This window comes from Lemur catta, chromosome 7 (assembly GCF_020740605.2).
Source record: "Lemur catta isolate mLemCat1 chromosome 7, mLemCat1.pri, whole genome shotgun sequence".
Lineage (NCBI taxonomy): Eukaryota > Metazoa > Chordata > Mammalia > Primates > Lemuridae > Lemur > Lemur catta.
Window position 1 is genome coordinate 94,221,998 of NC_059134.1, and position 19,009 is coordinate 94,241,006.

Genomic DNA, 19,009 nt, shown 5'->3' on the forward strand with positions numbered 1-19,009 from the left:
CTTGGTAGTGTAGGAACTGCTTCTGAGGGTGACTTGGTTTCTCAGGTAGCAATCAGGAGGCATGCTGACTGTCCACATGAGTGGCCTCTGTGCAGTCCAGTGAATCAAACTGATTGGTGCTCATGCTCCTGAAACCCTTTGGCTACTTGAGGTGATCACCTGTCTTATCTGAAATCTGTAAAAATTGCCATTCCCCACCCCATTTGGCAGAGAGAGCATGGCGCATGGTAGAAGCTTAAACTGATCCTACGTTACATGATCTTGAGCAAGGGCTGAAGATCCTCTTTATTTAGGATCAGTTTTCTTCATGCAAAAATGAAGGTGCTTTATTAAGGGCCCTTCCAGCCCTAACATCGACAGGGTTTTTACTGTCACAGTAGGGTTAGAATTAGAAATTTGAAGTCGTTAGTTCATGAGTTTGGGGGAAGGCATTGGCTCTCTTGATTCCCCAGCCCCTCCCGATGAAGATATCTCTTGATTGGTAATCCTGTGCCTGAAACGGAATCAACTTGGGTGGGTGGGTTTCCATTTCGCCTGTCTGACCAGCCTCTGACTCTGTCTGTCTTTCTCTCCCGCTTGCATTGCATCTGGGGTAGAATTGTGGAACAAGCACCAGGAAGTGAAAAAGCAAAAAGCTTTGGAAAAACAGAGTAAGGAACAAATGCCCCTTCCTGTTCCCAAGTCTCCCATACCTGCCAACTCCCCAGGCCCAGTTGGGGCAGGCTCCCTTTGTCAGCCCCACCCCAAATTTGCTCTTGGAGGGTGTTTGGAATGAAAGCAGGTAGGTGGTATGTGACTCCTAGGTGTGGTTTGTAGGCTGCTGCTTTCAGAGCTGGTGGGGAGAAGTTTGCCTACTTCAGTGCCCTTCATTGGCTGATATCTCCCTCACCTGTTAGAAGGCCTGTGGGTAAAGTTGGCAGAGATGGTTGCTGTCCCTCCATGTTGAGTCTGTAGCTGCCCAACTCTCTCTCTGGTGGCTTGCCTAGGCACGCTTTCTTGCTTTCTGTCATTCTGTCCTTCTGCCATACCATTTTGGGTGGGCGGGGAAAAATGGGGCTGGTTTTTATCTCAAATATCGAATTTGTAGGCTGGGGGTAGGCAGTGCCCCCTGAAACAGGTGGTGTTTCTTTATTTCCTGGGGCCTAACCTTTTCTAGCTCCTTTAGACGCATTTGTTTGGGAAGCACTGAGTGACCTGGGACCCTTAAATGGTCTCGGGCACCAGTGAAGCTCTGATTCTGAGTGCCGTGGAATGTAGTTTAGATATTTGTTTGTGGAGCTTTTCTGTTTTAAGATGATTTGCTCAGAATTTTCTCAAGTTGAGAAGATGGCTTTAGAACCTTTGAGACCACGTCCAGTTTGTCCTACTTGGTTCTTAAGGCATCTGGGGACCTCCTCTTCCAGTTGGGGGCAGTCCCTGGAAAGGTGACTGGGACAGGCCAAACAGGTCTGGTACCAGGCTGTGCTACTGTCCCACTCCCTTCACCAGCCTGCCCCTTGCCTTTGTGTACTGAGTAACAGAAATCTTCCCCTACTCAGGGCCTGAAGTACTCAAACCTGTCTTTGACCTTGGTGAGACAGAGGAGAAAAAGTCCCAGATCAGCGCAGACAGTGGTGTGAGCCTGACATCTGGTTCCCAGGTTTGTGACAACTCTGTTGAAAATTGCAAGGATTAAATTTGCTATCTCAGAATACTTCTTTTATCTCAGAATACTTCTTTAAGTTAAAAAAAAAAAAAAGAAACAATAACCTCAAAATAACATAAATATCCAATAATAGGGGAATGATTAAATAAGTATAATAGATCCATATAATGCAATATTAGTATCCATTAAAGATTGTGTTTTCAAAAATTTAGTGACATGGGAAAATGTTTACAAGTTATATATGGTATGATTCCAATTTTATTTTTAAAGCATATTTAGAAAAGACTTAAAGGAAATACACTAAAAACAGTGGTTAATGTGGGTGGTAGATTTATAGCTTATTCTTATTTCTTCATTCTTTCATGTATTTTCTACAGTGAGCATGTATTTCTTTCATGTGTATTATTTCGTTTTTATTATGTAAGTCATATATATTTTATATTCAGGAAAAAATTAGTTGCTCACGACCTCGTTAGGGATGATAACAGAAGGGTGGGGATGGAGAGAAAGAAGGTAAAGTATTTCTGAGGGAAACTGAGAGGATTGGACACTTCCCCTAATGTGTCTGTGTCCCTGTGTCTTGTTTCAGAGGACTGATCAAGACTCTGTCACTGGTGTGAGCCCAGCTGTTATGATCCGCAGCTCCAGTCAGGATTCTGAAGTTAGCACCGTGGTAGGGGAACACCACACTGGCATCTTGGTGGGTGGGGTATGGACATCCCCTTTGGAAAAGGGAGCTACTTTCTCTTTGGAGGCTGTTCTTAGTCACAAGTCAACATGGTTCTCCTGGTGGAGATGTTTACCTGTCATAGGTGTGTATACATGATACTTCTCCCAGGGCTTCTCCTCATCTTATAAAGAAGGTACTTCCGCAGACTATCTGACACACCTTTGAAATTTGATACTTTTTTTATGGTAGCAAAAATCTCTAACAGCTTGGCATTTCTGGGGCCCATCCCTGGGGAATCTCTCTTACTACCTTTTTTCCTTTCCAGGTGAGTAATAGTTCTGGAGAGACCCTTGGAGCAGACAGTGACCTGAGTAGCAATGCAGGTGATGGACCAGGTGGCGAGGGCGGTGCCCACTTGGCAGGCTCTCGGGGCACTTTGTCTGATAGTGAAATTGAGACCAACTCTGCCACAAGCGCCATCTTTGTAAGCTTTGTTTACTACCAAAAGAAGGCCATTACTTTAATGGGGGAGGGAAATGGATTAGAAATAGATGAAAAGTTAAAAGATGATAAGTGGGAAGGGATAAATAAGGAATAGGTAATTCTTATATATTTGTCTTTAAGGAAATGTTTCCTAAGGCATTTTTCAGAGTTGTTTGACTCCATGATCTATACTTTTAGAACCCTCTCCTGAATCATTGATGAGTTAGGCTCCCTGCCCAGTCAGATAAGAGATTCCAATCCTATGAAGTAATAAACCCCAGGTTTAAAACAGAACAAAGCAATACCTTTGTGGCAATGTCAGGGCAGGTACAGCTCTCGTTTAGTGCCAGTCTACCTATTTCTGTGAACTAGTCCAGTTTTATTCTGGTCACTGCTCCATTTATATAGCACCTTAAAATAGCATTTTATTTTAGTATATTATTATTTTAGTATATTCCTAACAGTTATTTGAAGTTTTCATTCATTAATAAACACCTGTGATTTACTAAGTACCAGATTTTGTACTAAAGAAATAGGGATGAATAAGGCATGATTCCCGCTTTTAAGAAGTTTGCAATTCAGTATATTGCCGTGAATGGTCTCTTCTAATAGGTGAGGGGAACAAAGCCTTAGGGAAAAAAGACTTCCCTAGATTACACAATAAGCCCATGATCCACTGGAATGAGATGAATTCTTTTTAGTCTTTGCTTTAGACACACTGCTTTTCAGTATGTATGTATATGTGCCTCTTCAGGCAGTATTAAAACACTCTGATACACTTGCCACTTTATGAGAGATGAGAATGGATTTTCTTTACAAGAGCTTGAAGGTCCTTCTCTTTGGTCCATGGGGAAAATGGAAGATAGAATTTAAATAAAATCAATTATTTAACACTAGTGATCATCCCCACCCCCAGGTCCTTTTGCATGTATGTTTCTTTCTTTTTTTTTTTTTTTTGAGACAGAATCTCGCTTTGTTGCCCTTGCATGTATGTTTCTTTCTTTTTTTTTTTTTTTTGAGACAGAATCTCCCTCTGTTGCCCAGGCTAGAGTGAGTGCTGTGGCATCAGCTTCACTCACAGCAACCTCAATCTCCTGGGCTTAAGCAATCCTACTGCCTCAGCCTCCCGAGTAGCTGGGACTACAGGCATGCGCCACCATGCCCGGCTAATTTTTTCTATATGTATTTTTAGTTGGCCAGATAATTTGTTTCTATTTTTTTAGTAGAGACGGGGGTCTCGCTCATGCTGAGGCTGGTCTCGAACTCCTGACCTCGAGCGATCCACCCGCCTCAGCCTCCCAGAGTGCTAGGATTACAGGCGTGAGCCACCACACCCGGCTTGCATGTATGTTTCTAATAGAGCCAGTGACCTCCCAGAGTGAAAGTTGGGAATAGGATTGAGAGTCAGTGAGGCTACTCAAGTTAATGGGCCTTAACTGCTCTTCAAGTCTAACCGGGCTGTTTTATTTATTTTTTCTTTATGCTGACAATGTATTGGGGCTTATATGGGAGAGCGTAAGACCTCAAGCCTTTTGTAATGAAAAAGTTGATTCAAAGGAAATATTTAAAAAATTCTGCCAAACACTAATGAATAAGTGACATTTACAAATAGTCATTTGGGATTAATAATTTTTATTTCCCTCACAAAATGAATATCACTGGTATTTTGATAGGGATTGCATTGAATTTGTAGATTGCTTTTGGTAGTATGGTCATTTTCACAATATTCTTCCAAGCCATGAACATGGTATATCTTTCCATTTTTTTGTGTTTTCTTCGTTTTCTTTCATCAATGTTTCATATTTACCTTGTAGAGATCTTTTACCTCCTTAGTTAAGTTTACTCCTGGTTATTTTTTCTTTTTTGTAGCTATTGTAAATGGGATTGCTTTCTTGATTTCTTTTTCCACTAATTCATTGTTGGTGTATAGAAATGCTACTGATTTTTATATGTCACTTTTGTATCCTGCAGCTTAGCTGAATTCTCTTATCAGTTCTGAGGGGGGTTTTTTGTTGGTTTGTTTGTTTTTTGAGTCAGAGTCTCACTCTGTCTGCAGTGCAGTGGCATCATCATAGCTCACTGCAACCTCAAACTCCTGAGCTCAAGTGATCCTCCTGCCTCAGCCTCCTAAGTAGCTGGGACTACAGGCGCACACTACCACGCCCAGCTAATTTTTCTATTTTTGGTGGAGACAGGGTCTGGGTCTTGCTTGGGCCGGTCTCCAACTCCTGACCTCAAGCGATCCTATCTCAGCCTCCTGGAGTGCTAGGATTATAGGCATGAGTCACCATGCCCAGCCAATTCTGAGTTTTTCTGATGGAGCTTTTAGGGTTTTCTATATATAAGATCATGTTGTCTGTGCAAACAGGGACAACTTGACTTCCTTCTTTCCAACTTGGGTGCCCTTTATTTCTTTCTCTTGCCTAATTGCTCTGGGTAGCACTTCCAGTACTATGTTGAATGATAGTGGTAAAAGTGAGCTTCCTTGTCTTGTTCCACGTCTTAGAGGAAAGCTTTCATCTTTTCCATACTTAGTTTGATGTTGATTTTAGGTTTGTCATATAGGGCCTTAATTATTCTGTTGAAGTATGTTCCTTCTGTACCTAACTTGTTGAGAGTTTTTATCACGAAGGGATGTTGAATGTTATCAAATGCTTTTTCTGCATCTATTGAGATGATCATATGGTTTTTGTTCTTCATTCTGTTGATGTGATTTATCATGTTTAGTGATTTATGTTGAACCATCCTTGTATCTCTGGAATCAAATGAGACCACTTGATCATGGTGAATGATCTTTTTAATGTGCTGCCAGATTCAGGTTGCTAATATTTTGTTGAGGATTTTTGCTTCTATGTTCATTAGATATTGGCCTATAATTTTCTTTTTCTTTTGTTGTGTCATTGTCTGGTTTTGGTATCAGGGTGATGCTGGCCTTGTATAATGAGTTTGAAAGAATTTCCTCCTCTTCTATTTTCTGAGTTTGGAAAGAATTGGTATTCTTCTTTAAACATTTGGTGGAATTCTGCAGAAAAGATACTTGGTATGATTTCACTTTTTAGAAATTTCTTAGGACTTGTTTTATGGTCTAACATGTGGTCTATCCTGGAGAATGTTCCATGTGCTGATGAAAAAACATGTATTCTGGGCCGGGCGCGGTGGCTCACGCCTGTAATCCTAGCTCTGGGAGGCCGAGGCGGGTGGATCGCTCGAGGTCAGGAGTTCGAGACCAGCCTGAGCAAGAGTGAGACCCCGTCTCTACTAAAAATAGAAAGAAATTATCTGGCCAACTAAAAAAATATATATACAAAAAAATTAGCCGGGCATGGTGGCTCATGCCTGTAGTCCCAGCTACTAGGGAGGCTGAGGCAGTAGGATCGCTTAAGCCCAGGAGTCTGAGGTTGCTGTGAGCTAGGCTGATGCCACGGCACTCACTCTAGCCCGGGCAACAAAGTGACACTCTGTCTCAAAAAAAAAAAAAAAAAAAAAAACATGTATTCTGCAGCTGTTGGATGAAATGTTCTGTAAATATCTATTAAGTCTATTTGGTCCAAAGTATAGTTTAAATCCAATGTTTCTTTGTTGGCTGGGTGTGGTGGCTCACGCCTGTAATCCTAGTACTCTGGGAGGCTGAGGCAGGCGGATTGTTTGAGCTCAGGAGTTCAAGACCAGCCTGAGCAAGAGCGAGACCCCATCTCTACTAAAAATAGAAAGAAATTATATGGACAGCTAAAAATATATAGAGAAAAATTAGCCGGGCATGGCATGCCTGTAGTCCCAGCCACTTGGGAGGCTGAGGCCGTTGGATTGCTTGAGCCCAGGAGTTTGAGGTTGCTGTGAGCTAGGCTGATGCCATGGCACTGTAGCCGGGGCAACAGAGTGAGGCTCTGTCTCAAAAAAAAAAATGTTTCTTTGTTGATTTTTCTGTCCAGATGATCTGAGAGCAAGGTATTGAATTCTCCAACTTTTATTATATTGGAGTTTATCTCTCCCTTTAGACCTAACAATATTTGCTTTATATATCTTGTGGGTATTGGGTGTATATATATTTACAATTGTTATAGCCTCTTGTTGAATTGATCCCTTTATCATTATATTATCTTTTTTGTCTGTTTTGATGGTTTTTGACTTAAAGTCTGTTTTGTCTGATATAAGTATAGCTACTCCTGCTTGCTTTTGGTTTCCATTTGCACAGAGTATCTTTTTCTGTCCCTTTACTTTAAGTGTATATGTGTCTTTTTTTTTTTTTTTAAAGAGACAGGGTCTTTCTCTGTTGCCCAGGTTGGAGTGATGTGATCATAGCTCACTGCAGCCTCAAACTCCTGGGCTCAAGCAATCCTCCTGCCTCAGCCTCTGAGTAGCTAGAACTATAGGGACATTCAACCAAGCCTGGCTAATTTTTCTTTTTCTTTCTTTCTTTTTTTTTTGTAGAGACAGGGTTTCACTATTGTTCAGGCTGGTCTCAAACTCCTGACCTCAAGCAGTCCTCCTGCCTTGGCCTCCCAGTGTGCTAGGATTACAGGCGTGAGCCACCGTGTCCAGCATCTTTTTTTTTTTGTAGAGTCTCATTATGCTGCCCAAGCTGGTCTCAAACTCCTGACCTCAAGCAATCCTTCACTTCAGGCTTCCAAAGTGCTGGGATTACAGGAATAAGCCACTGCACCTGGCCTAGTCTATGTGTGTCTTTACTGGCGAAGTGAGTTTCTTGTAGGCAGCATATAGTTGGGTCATGTTTTATTATCCGTTCAACCAGTCTATATCTTTTAAGTGGGGAATTTAATTCATTTACATTCATGGTTACTATTGATAGGTGAGAACTTACTCCTGTCATTTTATTTCATTTTTATTATTATTTTATAAATTTATTTTTTAGAGACAAGGTCTCTGTTGTGGAGGCTGGGGTGCAGTGGCACTATCACAGCTCACTGTAGCCTTGAGTTCCTGGGCTCAAGAGAAAGATCCTCCTGCCTCAGCCTCCTGAGTAGCTGGGACTATAGGCATGCACCGTCACACCTGGCTATATTTTTTGAAGAATCGAGGTCTCACTATGTTGCCCATGCTAATCTCAAATTCCTAGCCTGAAGCGATCCTCCTCCTCCTCGGCCTGCCAAAGTGCTGAGATTACAGGCTTGTGCCACTGCTACTGGCCTGTGTCATTTTATTGTTTTCTGACTGCTTTTTATACCTTTTGTTCCTTTCTTCCTTACTGTCTATCATTGTGGTTTAATGTTTTTCTGTAGTGATAAAGTTTGATTCTTTTGTTTTTCTCCTATGTATATCTGCTCTACCAGTGAGTATTATACTTTTGTGTGTTTTCATGATAGTGATTATTGTCTTTCACTTCCAAATGTAGGACTCCTTTGAGCATTTCTTGTAAGCCTGCCTAGTGTGATGAATTCCTTCAGTTCTTGCTTGTCTGGGAAAGACTTTATTTGTTCCTTATTTTTGAAGGATAGTTTTGCTCGGTATAATATTCTTGGCTGAAAGGTTTTTTTATTTTAGCAGTTTGAGTATATCATCCCCTTCTCTCCTGGCCTGTAGAGTTTCTGCAGAGAAATCTGCTGTTAGTCTAATGGGATTTCCTTATATGTGACTTGACACTTTTGCTGTTTTTAGAATTCTCTCTTTGTCTTTGACTTTTGAAAATTTGACTATAGTGTGTCTTACGGAGGACCTTTTTAGGTTGAATCTATTTGGGGACTTTTAAACTTCCTGGATCTGGATGTCTATATTTCTCCTCAAGTTTTCAGCTATTATTTCATTAAATAGGTTTTCTATGCCTTTTCCTTTCTTTTCTCCTTTTGGAAATTCCATAATACAAATATGTATTCACTTAATGGTGTCCCCTAAGTCTTGTGGGCTTTCTTAACTCTTCTTCATTCTTATTTTTTTTATTTTTCCTTTTACTGAGTAAGTTCAAATGACCTATCTTCAAGTTCAGAGATTTTTTTCTTCTGGTTGATCAAGGCTGCTGTTGAAGGTCTTGTTGTATTTTTTATTTCATTCATTGAATTCTTCATATGCAAGATTTCTCTTCGGTTCTTGCTTGTGGTTTCTATCTCTTTGTTGAATTTCTTATTTATTTGTGAATTGTTTTCCTGGTTTTGTTGACTTGTCTATCTGTATTTTCTTGTATCTCATTGCATTTCCTTAAGATCATTATTTTGAATTCCTTTTCTGGCAATTCATTAATTTCCTTTTCATTGGAGTCTGTTACTAGAGAGTTATGATGTTCCTTTGGTGATGTCATATGTCCTTGCTTTTTCATGTCCTTGTATCCGTGCATTGATGTCCATGCATCTGGTGGGACAGTCCCTCTTCCAGACTTTCTAGAGTGGCCTTGCAGAGGAAGACTTTCACCTACAGTTGGGTTTTAGTATGCTGGCTGGGAAGAGTGTGGTGACTGTTTCTGGATAGATACAGTGGTATAGTCTCCATGCAGCTTCTCCAGCTATGTTCAACATTAGCAATAACTGTGGGTGCCTCAGTGACCTAAGCTATAGAAGTTTGTGGCATTTCTGTATAAGTTGTTAATGTCCTTGGTGTCAAGAGCTTTGGAGGTCATCCTATTCTCAGTTTCCTCACAATGGGGAGATTTAGCCAAGGGGATCCCTCTTGACATCGGATCTGACATGGCCTACAAGCAGCTGCAGCAGTGCCGGGTTCCAGGTGCAGGTCCTCTGAGCAGCTGTGGGGCTGGGGTTCTAGGCTTAGGGTCTCAGAAATCTACCTTGGCACCTGGATCTTTGGGTACAGGTCTCTGTGGCAAGGTTGGATGTGGGTTACCCAGAGAGCCAGGATCTGTGACTCTGAGGACTCCTGGGGGCTGGGTCATAGGTGGGGGGCAGGGAACCACACTGGCCCTGCTCTGGGGAAGAAGGGGTACTCCGGAGGTTTGGGCCTGGGGAGCAGGGTACAGATGCACTTCAGGAACCAGCTGCCAATAGAGTTCCTGAGATTGGCAGCTCAGCTTCCACAGGAGGAAGGCACCATGTGGTAGTGACTCTAGACCCTGGAATAATGGGGCTAGGCAGTATCCCAGACTTCTATCAGGTCAGGTGCAAGGGCAGTAAATACCCGAGAATGGCAGATCACTGCTGTCATTTGGGCCCTGGGGCATCAGGTAGCAGCACAGTATTGACTCCTCTCCGTAGGGAGAAGGGTATCTCAGCAATTCAGACTCTAGGGCCCTAGTACAGTTCCAGGGAAGTGGGGTACTGGAGTTTGACCTGTAGAGTGGGATGTCTCAGCTCAGCCACTGCTCCACTTTCCTGGGACACAGGGTACTAAATCAGCTCAGCCCTGGAATGCACAGCTGCTGAGTTTGGCCAGGGCACTGATTTCCTTGGGGGCAGTGTACCAATTCAGCTCAGGCTTGCTGGGGAGTTATAACTCTTCTGGTCAGCCCAGGCACTGTTTCCCTGGGATACAGGGCACCACTTCAGCTTAGGTACTGGGGTACATGACCGCCCTGGGCTGCCAAGGCACTGTTTCCTGGGATACAGGGTGCTGCCTCAACTTAGGCACGGGGCAGGTGTGACTGCAGTCAGTGGCCAAGGTACTGTTCTCCCAGTAGATAGGGCACTGCTTCAGCTCCTGCGGGGCTTGGGGTTGGTGGAGCAACTAACTCCACCTCTGCATGGCCCCATGGAGAAGGGTGTAACAGCTGCTCACAGCTTGGCTTGGGAATGTCAGGCAATTAGCAGTAGTGAGGTCTGTAGGTGTCCAAGCTGTCAATGGTGGTTGCGGGGATCCCCTTGCTTACCTCCTTGCTGTAGGGAGTAGTTCATCCTTGTTCCCAGCTGATCCTGGTTACAGGATGGGGCGGTGGAAGCCTGGTGCGTCCTTCCATTCTTTAACTGGTTATCCTGAGTTTCTGTGCTCACCAGGGTATCTGTCACTGCTCTGATGCACTCCAGCACTCTCATTCAGTTATTTGTTTAAAATGTAATTGTTTATTCATTGTTGTGGCTGTTTTGTGAGGGAGACAAGTACTAGGGGCTTCTAGAGGGCCACCTTGCTAATGTCACTCCTCTAAATAGCTTGTTTTAATAAGTACATTTAAAATTATTCCGGTGTGCTTCCATTCTGGATGTCAGGATAAATACAATGGAGTATTGATCTTGTAAGAAGCCGTTCAGCTGTGTGCTACCTTTCCTGGAACCTTGCTGGGACAGATTCATACTTGTCCTGTGCTGGTGGGCAAGGGCTCTTAGTACAGTTGAGTTGCTGAGAGTAGTTCTCCGAATTTCTTGCCTCAAAAAAGGCTGTTTTAACAGGAAATAAATGATATTAAGTCAGTATGGTCCACTGAATAAAGTATTAGGCTGTGAACCAGGTGACTGGCATTTAATTACACTAATTAGGTTTTGCCTAATAACCTTTGCTCCTCTGCTTATTCTGTTCCATGTGTTGTGAAATGATGTGATATTACCTACCTCTACCTAGTTGACAATTTTTTTTGATGAATAGAAAGTCTAATACTGCAGAAGTGGCAGATAAAGTTAGTGCTATTTCCCAGGGGCAGTAAGAGATGATAGGAAAGAGGAAATTAACATTTATCAATTACCAGCCATTTGCCAGGCACTGTTAAGTACTTTATATGTATTTTCAAATTTAATCCTTGTCTTATGAGGTAGGTATTATAAATTTCTTTTTGCAGATGAGGAAAATGAGGCTCATGGAAGCTACGTCTTGTGCCTAAGTTCACACAGCTAATAAGAGATGGGGATTTGAACCTAGGTTAATCTGACTTCCAACCCTGCGTTCTTTCTTCTGTATCATGCTACTGCATAGAGAATTAGGCTGATTTTTTTTCTTAAAGAGAAAATAGTTTCATGGGGACTAAAGAGTAAAGATAAATCAAAATGAAAACTTGATAGCATGGTTTAGGAGGCAGTAACAGAAAGCGGGAGTGTCAGATTGACTTGGTCAAATCCTAGACCAAGCAGAATAGCAGAAGCAGGAGTACTGGTGATTATGTTGCTAATGGATGGTGACTGGTGTGAAAGTGTGCAAGCCTCTTAGTGAGATGCTTGGTTTACTTTGCCTCTCTTTGTTGGTACCTCTGGCAGCTGACCTGTCACCCCTTCTCTCTAGGGTAAAGCCCACAGCTTAAAGCCAAGCATAAAGGAGAAGCCGGCAGGCAGCCCAATTCGCTCTTCTGAAGATGTGAGCCAGCGAGTCTATCTCTATGAGGGACTCCTAGGTGAGTAGTCTGGGAAGCCCCTTGCACTGGAAGAAAGCTGGGCTCAGCCAGGGCAGAAGGTAGCACCAAACAAGCTGCTTGGTTTTTTGCTGATCTCAATGCTGACATTAGATAGCATTTTTATCTGAAGCAAGCAACTTACTGGGTCTGGAACAAGCAGTGGGTGAAAACTAGATGAGATTGGATTTTGGTATTAATCAACAGCCTCTGTCTTTCTGTCTTCCTTTCTTTCCTTTCTTGCTACCATGTGGTCCTTCCTGTTCACAAATTGGCAGGAAGGGACAAAGGATCGATGTGGGACCAGTTAGAGGATGCTGCTATGGAGACCTTTTCTATAAGTAACCACATTTCTTTGTGTGCTGTGTTCATCCCTCCTTCTTGGGAGGGACGGGGCCTTACTTGGTGGCATCTGGGGCTGGTGGCAGGAATAGTGGATCTGGGGTAGAGAGGTTTGTGTTTCCTTTGCCCTGGAATTTGTGATGACTCCCTTTTATTTGGAGTTTACTCTTTATTTTTGTTTGACAGCTATATTCTTTAAATGTTAAATAAGTCCCTTAAAAAACTCTTGATTCTACACAGGCAAAGAGCGTTCTACTTTATGGGACCAAATGCAGTTCTGGGAAGATGCGTTCTTAGATGCTGTGATGTTGGAGAGAGAAGGGATGGGTATGGACCAGGGTCCCCAGGAAATGATCGACAGGTATGGGGCTTAGGAAACCCTTGGGAAAGTGCAAATTCAGCCTCCTCCCAGTTAGTTCTGTGGTCTCCTACCTGAGGGCTGACTTGTGCCTGGTTTTCTGCTTAGATATCTATCTCTGGGAGAACATGATCGGAAGCGCCTAGAGGATGATGAAGATCGCTTGCTGGCCACGCTTTTGCACAACCTCATCTCCTACATGCTGCTGATGAAGGTAATGTCAATTTTGCAATCTAGCTACTGCTCATACTGCTAAAAGAGCAAGGCTTATTCCTACCGCCTAAATTCTGGTGCAGTTGGGAAGCTGTCAAAGTATCTTGCTAGGGCTCTCTTCCTGACTAAAAGTCTGAGGCCTCTCTGCCAGCTTATATGTGATCCATTTATCTGAAGTTGTTAGGCTGTTTTGCTAAGGAATGTTGTAAAGTGTAAAGGTAGCTAATGATTCCATACTATCTGTTTATTTTGAATTTTATATAGGCTGAGTAGTTTTAGGATGCCAATAGAACTCCCCACAGAAGACAATGAGTTAAAAAAATCTTTTTTACAGTAGTAGACTCTAAAACCTTAGGATGCTCAGAATTCATTTTTTAGCACAGCCGTTTATCTTAGAGAATTTCTATAGCTATGAAAAAAAGCTACCCATTAACAAAGTAATGGTAGGGTCTAGCTTGATTTGGTTGTACTTTGTTTTGTAACTGTGGAAGAAGTGTGTTACCAAATAGAAGAGTCCTGCTCTCAAAGGGAAACATAAGTTTGGGGTTGGTGGGTAAAAGAGGGCTGTTTTGAGAAGGAGCCCCTGAGTTTTTCCTTCTCCTGTTCTCCCCAGCCTCTCTAAATGTGAAGAGATCAGTTGATCGAATGCAGAGAATGCCCTTCTTGGTTTGCTTCATTTTATGTTGTGAGATTCACTCTACTCTGTTGAATTCCAGGGTACCAGTTGACTCTGGTTGGGAACAGTGGCAACACTGGGACTCATTTTGCAGCCAAGACACTCTCTGAAGGTTAAGGATCATCTGGTTGGGAAGGGATGATGATCCTAAAACTTCAGAAGGTGTCTTGGCTGCGACTAAATCCTGATGTTGCCCCTGTAGGTCATTACTTCTAAATTATATTCTGCAGAGCCCCAGGGGTTTTTAGAGCCCCTTTAGGGGCACATGTTGTAGTCTCGGTTGAGGATAGGGAGGAACTAGAACTGCTCTAAGAGCCCCTCTTCTGCAGAAGCTAATTAGAGGTAAAGCCAGGGCTTTTCTTCCCAGCAAGTTTGCTGAATATACAGTTGCAAGTTTTCCGCCATATTCAGTGATGTGGTCTTTCAGAATTCCATTTCTATCAGCTAGTAGGAAGCCTACTGCATTCTCTTGCGTCTACTTCAGTCGAGAGGAGGACAGATCCCTTATTAAGATTCCTGTTTTGGCTTTTCAGGTAAATAAGAATGACATCCGAAAGAAGGTGAGGCGCCTAATGGGAAAGTCCCATATTGGGCTTGTGTACAGCCAGCAAATCAATGAGGTGCTTGATCAGCTGGCGAACCTGGTAAGCACATATGGACCCTCCTTTAGGTTCCCCTTCCACTGCACTTGTCAGCCTCCCTGGCTTGGGCCTTCTGGCCTAATGCAGATGCTTCCCCATTGGTCTTTGCTTGGCTTGTGTCACTCTGCAGTCCAATTAACCTCTAGTTTTGAAAACGGGGCAGTAATCTTTGGCTCTAGATGAGGCTTCAGCCATTCTGTGATGGGGTTCTCTCTACCAAAGCCATCCTAGTGCAGCCATTTCCATGTGTGTGGTCTATGGACTTCTGAGGATACACAAGGTGAAAACTATTTTCATCACAATATTAAAATGTTACTTGCCTTTTCCAATGGGTTGACATTGGCACTGATAGTACAAAAGCAGAGGCAGGTAAAACTGCTGGCACCTTAACACAAATGAAGGCAGTGGCCCCAAACTATGTTAGCAGCCATTGTATTCCTCACCTTTTGCGCTCTCAGTTTTTGAAAAAAGCTAGGCCATGTGCAGTGGCTCACACCTATAATCCCAGAGCTTTGGGAGGCCATGGTGGGAGGATTGCTTGAGGTCAGGAGTTCAAGACCAGCCTGGGCAACATAGCGAGACCCTGTCTCTACAAAAAATTTAAAAGTTACCCAGGTGTAGTGGCATGCACCTATAGTCCTAGCTACTTGGGAGGCTGAATTGGGAAGATTGCTCGAGCCCAGGAGCCTGAGGTTGCAGTGAGCTATGATTGCACCACTGCACTCCAGCCTGGGTGACAGAGTGGGATCCTGTCTCTAAAAAAACAAAACAAAAAAACAGTTTTACTTAAGAATGTTCTTAATGAAACAGTGAAAATCATTAATTTTATTAAATTTCGGTCATTGATTATACATCTTTTTAATATTCTATGTGACAAAATGGGAAGTATACATAAAGCATTTCTGCTGCAAACCCAAAGTATGATGGTTGTTTTGAGAAAGAGCAATTTACAACAGTTTGAGTTGCAAGGTGAGCTAGAAGCTTTGTTCATGAAATATCATTTTTACTTGAAAGAATGACCAAAAAACTATGGTTATTCATAGTTGGGTATCTGGCAGATATTTTCTCTGAAGTTACTAAAGTGAGCCTGTTCTTTCAAGGAAGACAACTGACAGTATTTGTCACCAATGATAAGATTGAACTTTTAAGTGAAAATGAGAATTTTGGGAGACATTTGAGCTTTGAAGCTTCCCAATTTGAAGTCTTTTCTAATGAGAATGGTGATAATAGTAATGAGTGTAATTGTTTTTTAATATTGTGTAATGAGGCCGGGCGCGGTGGCCACACCTGTAATCCTAGCACTCTGGGAGGCCGAGGTGGGTGGATCGCTCGAGGTCAGGAGTTCGAGACCAGCCTGAGCAAGAGTGAGACCCTGTCTCTACTAAAAATAGAAAGAAATTATATGGACAGCTAAAAATATATATAGAAAAATTAGCTGGGCATGGTGGCACATGCCTGTAGTCCCAGCTACTTGGGAGGCTGAGGCAGAAGGATTGCTTAAGCCCAGGAATTTGAGGTTGCTGTGAGCGAGGCTGATGCCATGGCACTCTAGCCTGGGCAACTGAGCGAGACTCTGTCTCAAAAAAAAAAAAAAAAAAAAAGAGGTATAGGGGTCCTGAGACCAAAAAGTCTGCAACCACTTCCCTGGTGGCCAGTGGCCAGCAGATGAGACTGTGCTAAGGAAGCTGATATGAATTTAATTGCTGAATGAGGGATTCTTAGCCCAGAGCCCTCTGTAAGAAGGATGTATGAATGTCCCTAAAAATCTCTTTCATCAGAATGGACGTGATCTCTCTATCCGGTCCAGTGGCAGCCGGCACATGAAGAAGCAGACATTTGTGGTCCATGCAGGGACGGACACGAATGGAGATATCTTTTTCATGGAGGTGGGTGCTAGTTCATGCTGGGGGCCCAAAGGGATGTTTGAGAGTCACAAGGAACTCCTAGAACCAATGCCAGAATGTTTGTCCCATTTATTTCATTCATCTTCATGATCCATTCATCATTAAATCATCAAGTTGTTCTGCAAATAATTAAATTTATAATAGTAGATGATACCTACCATTTTTTTTACATATATATTGAATATATGATATGGTCACATTGTCCATAAATCAGAACAATATAAAAGAGTATACCTTGGGAGGTCTTGCACTCATTCTTGTCCCTTTCCACTCAATTTCTTACTCACTTCACCCCTTCATCCTATAGGTAACCACTTTTATTGGTTTCCTTTGTATCTTCCAGTGGATTTTTATGCAAACCAAATATGAACATAAATTCTTATTTTTCTCCTTTCTTACAGAAAGGTAGCACATTGATTTAGACCTTGCTTTTTTCATTAAACATTATCTTGGTGATTTTCTACATCAATACAAAAAGAGCTTTCTTACTCTTTTTATGACTACATGTATTCCACTGTGTGACTGTACCATAAGTTATTTAGTCAGTCAGTACATATGGATCCTTGGGTTGCTTCCAACATTTTGTTGTTGCTAATAGTGCTATTATAAATGATGCTGTGCCTGCTTAATTTCATACATGTACAGGTGTGTCTAAGAATTCCCAGAAGTGGGATTGCTGGGTCAAAGAGGCAATGTATTTGTAATTTTGGTTGACATGACTTTTTTTTTTCTTTTTTCTTTTTCACCCTTCTAGTCATGAGTAGACATGACTCTTTTTTTTTTTTTTTTTTTTTTTTTTTTGAGACAGAGTCTCACTCTGTTGCCCGGGCACTAGAGTGCCGTGGCGTCAGCCTAGCTCACAGCAACCTCAAACTCCTGGGCTCAAGCGATTCTTCTGCCTCAGCCTCCCGAGTAGCTGGGACTACAGGCATTCGCCACTATGCCTGGGTAATTTTTCTATGTATATTTTTTTAGCTGTCCGTATAATTTCTTTCTATTTTTAGTAGAGACGGGGTCTTGCTCTTGCTCAGGCTGGTCTCGAACTCCTGACCTCAAGCGATCCACCCGCCTCGGCCTCCCAGAGTGCTAGGATTACAGGCGTGAGCCACTGTGCCTGGCCTAGACATGACTCTTAAATATCTCTTTTTTTGCTGATTACGTCTCTTTGGTGTCATTAATGTGTTTCTCTATCACTTACATTTCTTTTAAACTAGTAGTTCAGGCAGGTGCAGTGGCTCATGCCTGTAATCCCAGCACTTTGGGAGGCTGAGGTAGGAGGCTTGAGGCCAGAAGTTTGAGACCAGTCTGGGCAATATAGCGAGACCCCAACTCTACAAAAATTTAAAAATTAGTTGGGCATCGTGGCATGTGCCTGTAATCCTAGCTACTCAGGAGGCTAAGGCAGGAGAATCGCTTGAGCCCAGGAGTTCAAGACTGCAGTGAGCTATAATTGTGCCACTGCACTCCAGCCTAGGCAAGAGAGCAACACCGTATCTCTAAATAAAAATTAAATAAATAAATAAACAAACAAACAAACTAGTAGTTCAATCTAGAAGTGTGTTCAGATTCACTCTTTTGGCAAGAAGGCTTCCTATTGCCTCTTCTGGTTTTCTCTCCCCTGGTAATTAGTGGATTCAGATGTAGGCAGCCTGATCTACCTATTGGAAAGTTCCTCATTTGTTTTCTGATTTTGCCTGTGGTATTTTTTTTTTCAATCTACCCAAGACAGTACTTCAGTCTATGGTATTTTTTGACATGCAGAAATTTTTACTTCTATATAATTGAATTAATCAGTTGTTTCTTTTATGGCTCTTGGATTTTGAGTCATAGTTAGAAAAAGCCAGCCAGGAGCGGTGGCTCACGGCTGTAATCCTAGCACTCTGGGAGGCCGAGGCGGGAGGATTGCTCGAGGTCAGGAGTTCGAGACCAGCCTGAGCAAGAGTGAGACCCCCGTCTCTACTAAAATATAGAAAGAAATTATCTGGACAACTAGAAATATATAGAGAGAAAAAATTAGCCGGGCATGGTGGCGCATGCCTGTAGTCCCAGTGACTCGGGAGGCTGAGGCAGGGGGATTGCTTGAGCCCAGGAGTTTGAGGTTGCTGTGAGCTAGGCTGACGCCACGGCACTCTAGCCCAGGCAACAGAGCGAGACTCTGTCTCAAAAAAAAAAAGAAAAAGCCTTCCTACTCTAGGATTGTAAAGAAAATTGGCCAGGTTTTCTTCATTTCCATGTTTTTAATTCTAAAATGGATCTCTTCTGAGTACTTTTAGGGACAAGGTACAACTCCTATATAAAGTAGTGAAATTAAATAATGCTTATAAGTTATCTATTCCTCTTTGGTTTCATTGAACTTGGTTTTCACATTCAACAGCTTTTTGAACAGGTGGTTTGCCAAATTCAGAGGAGTTTGTTCTGAAGCAGAATCATACATGTCAGTGTAACTAAGAAGGGAGTCATTTTCATGTCACCCTTTAAGGTGTTAGAATTTGGCTAAGTGTTTCTCAGAGCATCTGTACCACAGTAGAGGCGGCAGGTGATTCTGCCGTTTCCTTTTTCTTTTAAAAAATAAGTCTCCCCAGAAGACTCCCTGAAGTATAAGACTTAATCTCACCACTGTACAAGGGAGTCTCATGCTACGTCTCTGGAGTGTGGGATGGGATTCGTTATCCTCATAGATGCCCATTCTTGAAGCATTGCCACTCCAAGTAAGAGTCCTTGATCACTGTGTCATCAACTGGCTACTATAAGGTTACCTTTCTCATGGCACAGCCTGCTGACTGCATGCTCAGTTGGACAGCAGTTTGGGAAGACTTTTAAAAATGGGGGTTTTAGGCCTGGCGCGGTGGCTCACACCTGTAATCCTAACACTCTG

At 42.6% G+C, this 19,009-nt stretch overlaps 1 protein-coding gene across 37 annotated transcripts in view; it reads left to right on the forward strand.

The window, feature by feature from the left end:
• The window catches only part of MADD (MAP kinase activating death domain), a 47,069-nt gene that overhangs the window by 19,963 nt on the left and 8,097 nt on the right, over nucleotides 1-19,009 (forward strand). For 7 of the 37 annotated variants that reach the window (XM_045557981.1, XM_045557993.1, XM_045557997.1 and 4 more), the window contains 10 exons: nucleotides 597-650; nucleotides 1,539-1,639; nucleotides 2,235-2,318; nucleotides 2,641-2,799; nucleotides 11,895-12,003; nucleotides 12,279-12,341; nucleotides 12,583-12,703; nucleotides 12,809-12,914; nucleotides 14,123-14,233; nucleotides 16,009-16,116. In XM_045557981.1, coding sequence (XP_045413937.1) covers nucleotides 597-650; nucleotides 1,539-1,639; nucleotides 2,235-2,318; nucleotides 2,641-2,799; nucleotides 11,895-12,003; nucleotides 12,279-12,341; nucleotides 12,583-12,703; nucleotides 12,809-12,914; nucleotides 14,123-14,233; nucleotides 16,009-16,116 — 1,016 coding nt within the window. The remainder of the gene's footprint in view (nucleotides 1-596; nucleotides 651-1,538; nucleotides 1,640-2,234; nucleotides 2,319-2,640; nucleotides 2,800-11,894; nucleotides 12,004-12,278; nucleotides 12,342-12,582; nucleotides 12,704-12,808; nucleotides 12,915-14,122; nucleotides 14,234-16,008; nucleotides 16,117-19,009) is intronic. The other 30 variants (XM_045557983.1, XM_045557996.1, XM_045558002.1 and 27 more) reach the window with 11 other exon arrangements.